This window comes from Fringilla coelebs (genome assembly GCF_963513975.1).
Source record: "Fringilla coelebs genome assembly, chromosome: 5".
In the NCBI taxonomy this organism is placed as follows: Eukaryota; Metazoa; Chordata; class Aves; order Passeriformes; family Fringillidae; genus Fringilla; species Fringilla coelebs.
Genome location: NC_140033.1, coordinates 50,511,731 through 50,524,089, shown reverse-complemented (window position 1 = coordinate 50,524,089; position 12,359 = coordinate 50,511,731). Strand labels below are relative to the sequence as shown.

Below are 12,359 nucleotides of genomic sequence, written 5' to 3'. Positions count from 1 at the left end.
CTTCTCCCCAGAGGTCTCCAGATCCCTCCAGCCATTCTTCAGGTTTCATCTTATTATTCAGGTTCCATTTATCCCTCAATACTCATGGCAGAGCCTCCACTGTCTTTGGAGCTGGAGCAAGACAAGTGGGACAAGGCACCGGGCCGGAAAATTGGGTGCAGAAGTTGCAATGAATTCTTAATGATGCCCTTTCTGGCAAAAGAAGGATGGAGCAGAATACTTTTCTTTTTTGAAGCGTTTCTTATTTAAAAAGTGATGAGGCATTTGATTCATTTTCCACAGTAGCATTGGCTGGGCAACTGCTTACTTCTGCCTTGCTTAGCAGGAGTCACCAATACAGCTCCTCGGACTCATTTCAGATGCCATCCCTTTCTCCTTTGGGAATGCAGGTTAACTGCCAGTCCCTGAGGAGCCTGGCAATCCTACTGTAAGAGGTATCACATAACCACATTGTGAGAGACAGACCCTGTTCCAAGGAGCCTGATAAGGGAAGGGAAGACACAGGTCCCTGTTGAATATTTGGGAAGCCAAGGAATGGAGCAGTTCTGCACACTGCCATAGTCCCACCAAACCTGTGGCAGAATCTTGAGGTTTTCCCTGCAGGGGACCACCAGTGATAGTGATCTAGCCACCATCCTACCAGTGTAAGGGAACCTTTATAAAAGTTTTCAAGTCTACAGTTCATCTCTCTTATCCTTTCACTCCTAAATATTTCACTTTCAGGCTGGTTGGGTTTTCTTTCTCTCAGTTTGTGTTTCCTTCAAGGGCCAGAAGGAAAAGGTCCAGGCTGTTCAGTGACATCCCCTGCTCCCCTGCTGCAGGTGAGCATGGCCTGTGCACTTAAAATCCCAAATCCCCTTGGGCTCTGCGTAGCGCTCAGTCTGTCCTCCAGCTCTGCACAATACACACATTTGTGTTCTAATTGAAAAGGCACCCAAGATGTGGGGAAAGATGTTAACCTGACCATTCCTTGGCACTGCTCTCATCCCCTTGAGAGACAACCCTCAGGACAAAGGTCAGCAGCATGACCTTCACACCTTCAACCATATGTTCACTGCCCTTCAGAGCTGTTGGTTATTGGTTCCATTGGAGTCAACATTATCTGGAGAGGAGACATTCCTCCCTCTGCTCTCTTCGGCTTGGCCTGACCCTGAGGAGTCATGATGGCTCAGGATGCCCAGGCACTTAGTGTTGTAGAAAAGTATCCTCTAATCCAAGCTGCCTATTGTAAAAGCCACCAAGATTTGGATGGGAAATGAAGACCCAGAAAGGTTTTTAGCTCTGCAGTGGAAAGAGGATTGATCTACCATTCCATCAGAGATGCTCTTCCAGCGCCGACAGTCAGTCCAGAAGAGGGCAATGTTGCCCGCCTGCCTGTCGGTACCACAACACAGAGGGACATGCACATGTCCACATGTGCAGAGAGATGACAACTGTCCCGTATGACTTCCAGCAAAAGGCTCTGGGGCTAAATCAGGTCTTTCTGTGCTGCAGCAAATTACAGCTTGGATAAGTCACTGAACTTCATACGGGTGGAAAAGAACCACATCAGCACAAACCAACCACAAGAAATCACAAAACAGTCTTCCTGAGTCTGCAGCCAACCAAATAATGAGGCTGTGCAAAGAACCCCTGTTCTTCTCCAGGGCAGGTTTGCTTAGCAGGCCAGCTCACTCTGGCCACCCTCACACTGCACACTGCAGCCACTTCACTGTCCACAGCACAGCCCTGGGCCCTTCTCTCCATGATGCAGACATCATGCTCCACCAAGAAGGTTCTGGAGGCAAAGGTCAGAGTGGTTTGGTGCAATAACTGCAGTCTGTTGGACACAGTTACATCCAGAGGCACTTGAGAGAATAATGCAGACACACAGACACAGCTCACACCTCATGCCTTCTCCGGACACACACCATCTCACACAACAGTGCACAGAGCAGAGGACTCCTAAGATCGCTGACTGGAATCAGCCAAAGGCTGCTTAAATACAAGCACTGCTTAACTCTTTCATCACAAATCATTTTGGCCCAGAGGGCTGGCTACAGTTCCTCCATGTCCCCTCAGGCCAACAGTCCTCACCTGGCTTCAGGACATTTATGATGTCTTCAGCCCTGACAGTCTTCCCTTCCCAAAGCTTCCTGCTCCCCCTAGACAGAATTTGCAAATACATCTTGTCCTTTCTCATCCCTGTGGCAGAGCAACCAAATGAAATGCAAGGACTGTGGAGACAAAATCGAATTTAGCAACAAAATAAACAGCATGGGGGCTCTCTACTGATTAGATTATGCCTCTTTATAATTTATGCATTAATTCTTCCCAAGGTCTGAGATTCCCTGTCTCAGAAGGCCTGAATCCCTGCACTGCAGAGATACAGATGCCAGGAACATCACTTTGACTGAAACAGTCACCTTTCCACCAAGCAGATGAAGCTCTGATTAAGCCCAGAAGAGCTCCTCTTTGTTATGCACCATAGTCCACCCTCCAGAGATACACAGCCCAGCACCATTCCTTCCCACACTCTATCATTCTTCCCAAGTCCAGTGGAGAACATGTCAGACTGTGAAGCATCTGCCTGTAGTAGCATCTGCTCCTAGGTTTGCTCTCAAATGAATTCAAGCATTAATAAGAGTCATCAGCTACTGCAGCATATATATCCAGGAGTTGTCCATAGTCACAGCTCCCTAGACCCATTTATTCCTGTCCTTTGCTACACGAGGAGCAGAGACTGTGAGCTCAGCACACTCAATAACAAAGCCTAGAAGCCATGGCTAGATTTGTCTAATCAGAGCTGGATGTGCAAGAGCAAAAAAAAGAAACCCTCTGAGCCAAGGAGCCATACCACTCTCAGGAGAAACTAGAAACATTAAGAAACAGGAGGCAGAGAAGAGACAAGACATGCAAGGGAATGGCTGCTATGTCACCATACACAAATTGGCCTAATTATGTGTATAAATGCACCAATAGGCATGGATTTGCTGGCTGTATTCTTGACTTTAAATATTGATGCTTAGGAAGAGCTGAGATCAGGATATCTGCTGGTGGATTAGGCTACAGATTGCTCAGTCATTACCCACGGCTGGATCGCCTGCCTTGGATTGCCTTCCTCCAGAGAGCTCTGGAGCTCAGACAGAGGATTTCTTGTGTAGGAAATGGGCAAAGAAGCTCTGCCTTACACCCAGACAGAGCTGTCTGCCTGCCCTGGGTGGGGCAGAACCTGGGTGCTGATTGGTGCAGGAAAGGGCTGGTATCATGACAGAACTGACGACTGGGTGAAAATAATTCCGTGTCCAAAACAGGCAATAGCCAAGGGAGAGAAACAGTGTGTTTGGGAGAAGCAAGTGACCACTGTGTGCCTGGAACAATCTTCCCATGCCCTGACCCAACTCTCTCAGTTTCACCCATACCCTGTTTCCTCCCATCCCGTCCCATTCCGTCCCATTCCGTCCCATTCCGTCCCATCCCATCCCATCCCATCCCATCCCATCCCATCCCATCCCATCCCATCCCATCCCATCCCATCCCATCCCATCCCATCCCATCCCATCCCATCCCATCCTATCCCACCCCACCCCATCCCATCCCATCCCACCCCACCCCATCCCATCCCATCCCATCCCACCTTCTCTACCAGACAAGTCTGGAACAAATGTACTCAGAAGCAGCTTTTCATAGTTTTTCTTGTTGATTTTTTTTTTTTTTAGGTTTTTTCTTGGTTTTGTTTTTTTTTTAAATAAGAAATTTATTGCAAATATAGAAATTGATTTTCTCCATACAGGAATCTCCGAGTTGAGGAAAAACGATTTCGTGCCATTCAGTTTTAAAATAGGAAAAGAAGGAAAGAGAGGGAAAAAAAAAGAAAAGAAAAGAACAAGAAAGAAATACAATTCTAAAAGAAGAAAAGAAAATAAATTCAAAAAAAAGAAGAAAGCAAAGAACGTAACTCCAACTTAAATTTGTCCATACACAACCGGGGGGGTCACAGGGTTGTTACGGAAGGAGGAACACCAAAGAGGCCACAAGGAGCCAGTCCCAGCAGCTGCCTCCCGGCCCTTCCTGACATTCCCGGGCTGACACCCGCTCCTCCGCGCCCGGCAGCCGCCCGCCCCTTCCCACCCCCTCACCCCAGACGCTGTGCTTGTGATGGACCAGCCGGACCAGCCCCGGAGGGTCTGGCCTGACCCCGACAGACTCTTCCTCTCCCCCCGGCGAGGCGGAGAGCAGGAAGGTGGGACAGGCCAGCCAGGAGCAAGGCCTCACAGTGGCGGTGGTAGTCATGGGGAGGCAAAGGCCAAGCCGGACGCGGGGACGGGGCACCGGAGGGGACCGTACAGGGGGGAGGAGGGAACTCGACCCCTGGTGGAGCAGGGAGGAGAAGGAGCAAGAGAGGAGGGAGAAGGCGAAGCCAGGCGGAGGATGCCCTCTCTCCACTCAGGGACGGGGTGGGTTGGGGCAGCCCTGCAGAGCTGCCCCAGTAGGATGGCGAGGAGAGGGACAGAGACGCCTCCGCAGGGCGCGGAGGGGCAGCCAAGGGGAGGCCGGCCGAGAGCGCCCCTCACAGCACAAGGCCAAAGCGGCTGAGGGACAGGGCTGGGAATGCCTGCGTGTGCAGGGGGACACGACAGATGCTCCCCTCTGCCGCTTCTCCAGGGAAGGACCCAAAAACACCTGCTCAGACAGGGTGGGCAGGGCATGGCTGAGGTGGGGCAGGCTCCACCAGCCCTACGAGAAACCCCCACAGCCTGGTGGGAGGTGGCACAAAGTGTCCGTCCCACACCAAGCCACCCTGGGGAGGTTCCCTCCTGCTCAGATGGTGGGACGGCAGCAGGCTGGCTCCAGCAAGAGGACACGGCTCCATGAGGCTCTTCTTGACTGCCTCTTGTGTGGAAGGAGGTGGTGACGGTGGAAGGGATATTCTCCAGGCTCCCGGAGGCTGTGTGTCCTTCCTGACACAGCTCAGCTTTCCAGTCAGCACCAAGCATGGCAAATGTGCTTTTGGGGCCCTGGGTCCAGCTCCTACCCAGATGGCAGCTGCCCACCCTGTAGCACTGAGCTCTGCCCTACAGAGAGGGGTCACAGCTCACCATGAAGTCTGCCCAGATTTTTTTTCTCCAGGCACTGCTGACTTACTCCCTACCTCCTCTCAGAAAGCCTTCACCCCTGCACTCAATCCTTTTCCTTGCTGTTCCCTTTGTCCCTTTATCATCCCATTCTTTCCACTGCAGCCATCTCTTCCCCATGTCCTTTCAGCCTGCCCCTCTTCTACACCTTCTCCATTTTCCTCTACCTGTTACCTCCTTGTCTCAACACTCCTTGGTCCCACCATACCTTATTCACCCCTACTGTGTCTGTCCTTTGTCTCTTAGCTCCTTTTCCACCTTCCTCCTGCATCTTCCCCTCCTTCCTTCAAGCCTGCCAGGCAGAGCCTCCTCCAGCCAAGAAGGCTGATTAGCATTGCAAACACACGGAGGCCTCCTCAGCCCAACATAATTCTTCATTTGTCAGTCATGAATATTTCACACCTGCCTCAAGAGGGATTTATTCAGTATGGAAGAGTGGGGAGGGGGAGAAGGGAACATGGTACTGCAGCATAAACTGGGGCAGCACCAGCAGATGAGGGAAAGAGCTCTGCCCCACTGCGAGGAACAGAGTCTCACCTTCACTCCCCTGGGTGCAGGACCCCAGCCCAGGCTTCTCCCCAGGGCTGTTCTCAGGGCTAGAGGGAAGGTCTGCACCCAACCTCATTCCTCACCCTCCACAGTTTCCAGTGAGGTGAACCAAACCCCTGTTTTCTCTGCCAAGAGTCACCAAGCCAGAAATAAATTGTGAAAGGGTTTGGTCTCCCAGAAGTCCGCTTTCCCCTGGGAGAAGGCAGCATTGAAGGACTTGCCAAAGCCAAGCCTTAGAGGCCTTAGAAACTTCAGGCAGTCTCTCCACACTTTTTCCCAACAAAGAGGTTTTTGAGGCCCTGCCCTCTGTCAGGCCAGCCAGGGTGGAGAATGCATAGGATAGACCTAATCCAGAGGTCTCTGCAACCAATAAGAGGAAGGTGGAGGGAGATCTTCTAAGTGATTGTAATCAGCTGCACATCAAGTTTTCACTGTATCAGAGGTTTCCCTTCAGCTAAATCACTCCACATTCCCTCAAGAATAACCTTGATTTTTGGGAAAGAGCAACCAGGGCAAAGGGAGGGTGGTGACCATTTCTCTCACAAGATCTATCTTGACAGGCCTCACTCCTGTTCCTCAATAACGAGGAGAGATGATGGCCACTAAAAAGAGCAGGCCTTTGGTATATAACACCTACCCCTTTACACACATGACTGTGAAAAGCAGCTGAGAGACCACATTTGGAGCCAGGGAAAGGGGGACACTGGAAAGAAGAAAGAATGAGGTTTATGGGGTGATTGGTTTGGGTTCTCCTTGGGGTATGTTCCCTCTCAAACTGGTAGGAGTCTCTCATGAAATCACATCAGAGATCAATGAAAGGAGCAGAGAAAACAGGGACAAGGACAGGAGAGACTTGGAGGGAGGAGGTTAAATTCCAACAAACCGGCACATACACAACAGGTGTTTGCTCAGAAAAATACAGTAAAATTGTCATGCAAATAGAACGTTAAATCTGCTTTCCTCCAACAGGGCAGGCATCACTTTGTGAGCCCTCATCCTGAGGGAGGGAGCAGGACAAAGAAGAAGGGAGGAGGAAGGAAGGTGAGACACTTTGTTCCCCTTCCTTGCCCTCTTCCTCCCACAGAACAGTCCATCTTGTGCAAACTTCATCCAATGGTTTGAAATGGGGGGCTACAGCTGGGAGAGAAATGGCTTTTCCCTCCTATCCAGCCTTACCCGCACCAGAGAAAGAAGAAGGGCCTGATGATAGCTGTATCCCTGACCTTTCTTTTCTGCCTCATTGAGGTGCTGAGGGGAAAAAGCAGAAACCTTTACAAGTTACTGCTCCCCCTAAAGTATTGACTGAGCAGAACTGTTTACAAGATCACACGGCAGAGAAGCACAGGGAGGGAAGAGTTGGGGAGAGGAACAAGACTCCATCCCCCCTAGCCTGTCATCCCCCTTTTTCTGTCCAATTCTGTGCCCCAACCATTAGTCTTTTCTGCTTGGATGGTTGCCGTGCTGGAAGACCACTGAGCCTGCTCCGTGTGGTAGCTGGGGAGCTCTCTGTTGTGCCTAAGCATCTCTCACAGCATTTACCTGTCTTGGTTTGTTGCACGGTCCCAGCATGGAGGGACACCTGCCAGCAGTGATGTGACTTCCATTTGTGACTTCCCTTCATCCTCCTGCACAAGGTGCACACACACATGTGCACACACACCCCTTCCTCTGGGTTGGATTGGCTCTTACCGTGTGGAGTCAGTCCCACAAACACCTCTGGACTCAAGGCTTTGACTGTGGGAAAGCAGGCTGACAGTGAAAAGTCTGAGGCAATTGGGGTCAGGACCTGGCTTAGGATTGTTACCATCAGCATCCTTACAAGGAAGAAACTTCACAGATCTCCATAGGTTTGGGGATACCTGCTCTGGTTTTCATGCACCAGACTCTGCCTACTGCTCCACCTCACTTACAGACGGTGAAATTGTCGTGTGTGGCATAGAAGCCAGCTCTCGCAGCTGGCATTGCTACTACCTGGCAGGTAACACGCAAATTCTCCACATGCAGCAGATAAATACCTCCTAGAGAAGCTCCTACACCCTCATCCTTCTCCCAGGGCCCCCAAAAACACTGGGTCTTCTGAGGAGCACCTCAAAGAGGAAATAACTACTCAGGGGGGGCCAACATAACACAGGCCCTCACCCTCATCCTGATAGAGGTGAAGTATGGTCAAGTGTTGGGCAGATCATGGAGAGGAGGCTCACTGTGCTGCATAAAGATGTGTTCAGCAGGCAGCCCTCCTGCCTGACAGAAAAATACTGGGGGAGATGGTGCCAAGATTGTGCTTTATTGGGTTGCTCAAAAGTGGGAATAGGTGGAGAGGGCAGTAGGCTTATTGTCAACTCTGTGACAGATCTTCTATGCAAGAGGCAGAGACTGGGATCTAGCAAGTGCAACTGGGATTTGGACAGGATCCCTAAGAAAAATTTCTCACACCTGTGAGGATTAGATGATACGTTGTTCTCACTCTCAGGAGGGCATCTAAGCAGTCAAAGGAACACTGCCATCCGGATGCTGGAGTCCTCCTCTATCCTGGCACACACAGTGTGACTGCACACACAAAGGGAGCTTCTTCCAGGCCATCCTCATTGGGCCACTCCCAGGCCCCATTCTCACATCCCATTTGTTCCCTGTGCTCCCATCTTCACCCTAGGCTGTCCCCTATCCATGCCAGAACATCCATAGCCTATACAAGAGAAGGATTCTTTGTGAGGCCAACCCAGTGAGATGAGCAACTGAAATCCCATTCTTCACATTCACCTGGAAGTGAGGAGGTTGGATTATACCCTTCTCATGGACACCCACCCCCACAGCCCATGGTGCAAATCATTTGGGAAGAGCTGCAGAGGCTTCATGGAGAACTTGTTCTGTTGAGGTCCTCTCCAGGTCCCTTCTTCATAGTAAAGGGGACATGAATAAAGAGTATTAAACTGACTAGACAAGGGCAGACTGAGCACAGGCGTGTGAGGTGAGGAGGACCTCTGACCTGTAACATTCATGGAGAAATGGGAACCCCATACACCCCTGATAGACCAGACCTTCCTGCCTTTTCCTCACCACTCCTTGAGGACCTGGCTTGCCATGCCAAAGAGAATATTCACAATCTGTTTCTCCCCATCAACTGGCAGAAAACTGGCTCTGAGAAGGCCAGGAGAATGCCTGTCCCTCCAGATTGCTGGTGTTCATCAGCAGCAACGTAGCAGGAGAAGGGAAGGAGGAAGAGCAGCGAGGGCACAGAGCCTCTTATATGGCAGATCCTACCCGCCTTGGTCCTTCACATCTCTTCTCCTTCCTCTGAGGAGGACGGAGGTTTGTGAAGTATCTAGACAGGAAGCTCAAGCCCAGGGACCCTTAACAGAGAGGGATAGGGATGCGCAAAGGAAAAGAAGGGAGAGAACTTCTTCCAGCAATTCCCATCTTTTTTGGAATGGGCACAGGAGAAAGAGAAAAGCCTCCACTGCTAAAGAAAATGAGGGAAAAAGTTAGTGATGGAACATTTGGCATACCAGGTGTACAAGGTGGACAAGGAAGCTTTCTAAACCAAAGTCCTTCCCTCCCACCCAAAATAAAAATCAGCCTTCAAAAGGAACAGAAAGATGAATAGTTCACAGCTGAGTTTCATGCCCAGTGAGCGTCCATCTCTGCCTTTCTCCTACCACCACTGCCACCCACTCCCAGGCCATTCCCACCCACCCACATTCCAACGTTGTTAGCACAGTGTCAGTGCAGGGCGCTCCTCCCAACCATCTGTGGGCAGAACAATGGTCCCCGTAACACAGTAGAGACAATTCGGCGTGTGTGTATGTGTGTGTGTGTCAGTGTGTGTGTCTGTGTGTGTAAGAGTTGTTGTAAACTTTAAGAAAAGGTTTTGTCAGTTTTGTATTTGTCAGGAGTATTTTGTTGTTTGTTTATTTTTCACAGTCAAGTGGCTTTTTTTTCTGGTTGTTGGAGGGGGGAGGGTCTTGGTTTGTATTGTTTTCTTGTGAGGAAGAGTCACAGCTTCTGCTGAGCAGAGACTCCTTTCCAGTAATCCAGGATGTCATGCAGATCCTCGTCCTTGGCAAATTGAACTTTCTTCCGCAGGGCATGCCCAGCTGCCATGTAAACCTCCTCCCTGTGGTGCTTCTTGTAAGGCCGGAATCGCTCCCAGATCTTGTGGGTGCTCTCTGAGGAGTACTCGGGGCTGGAGGAGTAGCCCGAGAAGTAGTGTCTGGGGGAGAGCTGGGAGTACGTGGAGTCTCGCTTGGACCGGGAGAGTGGCTTGAGGAATGACACCCGCTGGCTCAAGGTGTCAGCACTTTCCTCATAGTACAGGGCCGGGAAGGAGTGACGGTGCTCACTGCAATGGTAAGAAGGCTTGACCTCCAAGTGGTGGATGGCGCTCGGAGACACCAAGGGAAGACGATCCAAAGGGCTGTTTAGTGGGCTGCCCTTCTCAATGTATTTGGAGTCAGACTTGCTGAGTGGTGGGTGGTCAGGCACATCCAAGCTGAAGACCTTGGCGCTCTTGATGGAGCCACTAGAGGAGACACTGCAGGTCTTTCTGGCCACAGCAGCATCAGCACTGAGCTGGCGCTGCAAAGGGTGGTGGGAGCTCTCCTTGTAGGGTGGGGAAAGAAAGCTGGGCCGCTCTAGCCCACTCGAGGAACCGGCTGGGATGGACTGGCACTCAAAGGCCATATCTGAGTCAACACCAGTCCCACCACCCAGGAAAGATGCTGTGTCCAGCTTGAGGGCATCAATACAGTTGTTGATGATCTGGTTGACCTTGTCTACCTCCTTGGCTATAGTAGAGATCTCAGCAGCTGAGCCTTGCCCATTGTCAAGCTCTCTCAGGTCCTCATCTCGCTGGGTTCTCTCCAGCCCATCCCCACCACCTGTCCGCACCTCAATGTAGTTACCTTTAGTGGTGACTTTAGGAGTCTCCATCCCAGCGTCTATTGACTTTGATGGGGGCAACTTCTCCCCAATCATGGAAGGGATGGAGGACATCCGTGAGACAGGAATGACAGGTGGCTCACCCAGCTTCTGGGAAGGATGGACCATGGTACTGGTATCAATATCTGATCCATAACGCATTTCTAGAATGGTCTTTTTGACATTGAGTGACTTCTGTTTCTCCTCCTGCATCCTCCGCTTCCGCAGGCAGTAGTACACCACCCCCAGGACAATGACCATCCCAAAGAGGCAACCCAGGGTGGTCATAATATAGTGTGTAGTGGTGGAAGTACTGGAAATGGGATCCTCCCTGCCTTTGCTCCGGGTTGCAAAGGTCAGGCAAGTATGGTTGTAACGCCTGTTGTTGCGGATAGAGGCCACACAGAATGTATAATCAGTGTGGGCCTTCAGCTTGTTGACGGTGACATATTCCTTCTTGCTCTTCAGTGTTGCTATGTCAGAAACGTAGCTGTTGTTGTATTGGACCAGCACATACATCTTACTGTAGGGCATGGGGATGGTGACCATAAGGATGGCTGAAGTGATGGTGACGTCATGTAGCTTGATGCTGGGACTGAAGGAGGAGTCAGTGGTGGAAGAGGCTGGAGGTTTGACTGAGAGGAAATCCCCAGGGCTGATGGCTGACCCTTCATCCAGATCTCGCTGGGAGTCAGGGGTGTAAGGAGTTGGGTTGACCCTGGAGAGGGAGGGGATGGTGCCCCCTCTGCACATGGACTGGAAGATGGTGATGGCATTGCGGTTGTGGTGAGGCCGGGGCACCAGAAGTGGATACCCAGCAAACTCCCGTGGAGTCTCACACTGGAGGCGGTCATAGTTCTTGGTGACATTGTTGAAGAGAGCCAGCCAGTTAAGGAAGCCATAGAGGCTACAGTCACAGTTGAAGGGATTGCCAGCCAGCTCGCACACCATCAGGTTGCTCAAGCTGGTGAAAGTGTTGCCCTCCAGACGGCTGAGGCGGTTGGATGACAGGTCAATGCTAATCAAGCTGGGGCACTCAGAGAAGGCAGTAGGGGTTACCAGCTCAATTAGGTTATGCTGCACAAAAAGGAACTGGAGGCGGGCCATGCCCCGCAACATGCCCTCTGTCAGGTTGGTGAGTTTGTTGTAGCCCAGCTGTAGGACCTGGAGGTTTGACTGACCCATGAAAGCCCCATCCTCAATGTAGGAGATCTCATTCTTGGTCAGGTTCAAATCAGTCAGGTTACCAAAGCGGTTGAGGGAGGAGTACAGCACCACCTTGAGCTTGTTCTCGTTCAGACGCAAGTCGTGCACTGTGCTGTTGATGTGCTGGGGGATGGTCTCATACGGGGGCTGGTTCTGGCTGCAGATGGCCAGCCACACGTACCCTTTGTCCCCCTCAATCAGCCAGCAGTCACCTCGCACGGTGCCAGGGGAAAACAAGCAGAGCAGGGCAGCTGCCCACAACCCCAGGCACAGCATGGTCTGCAGTGGTGCCCTCACCAGGATGGGGGAAAAGAAATCCCCAACAAAAACCAACGCCAAATCTCAGGACAGCGGCAAAAAGAAACTTGGGGGGCAAGAACCAGGGTTTAACAATGGAAGGGGATGAGCACCCCAGTCCTATCAGATGTCATCACCATTATTTCTTCTTGCCCTCTGGGTCAATCCAGGAGCATAGAGGAAGGGGAACACATGCAATATTCTTCTAGAACACCCAAAAGCTATGACCATGGATGTTGGTCCAGAAGGAAACTACCTTGTGCTTCTTTTCTCAACAAA

At 51.2% G+C, this 12,359-nt stretch overlaps 1 protein-coding gene across 1 annotated transcript; it reads right to left on the bottom strand.

Annotated features, from left to right (window-relative positions):
• Positions 1–9,653: 9,653 nt before the first annotated feature.
• ELFN2 (extracellular leucine rich repeat and fibronectin type III domain containing 2) lies at positions 9,654–12,071 on the bottom strand (the record flags this gene model as incomplete). Its single annotated transcript, XM_084206393.1, has 1 exon — positions 9,654–12,071. The coding sequence occupies exon 1, from the start codon at positions 12,057–12,059 to the stop codon at positions 9,654–9,656; it is 2,406 nt and encodes an 801-aa protein (XP_084062519.1). The 5' UTR covers positions 12,060–12,071.
• Positions 12,072–12,359: the final 288 nt, after the last annotated feature.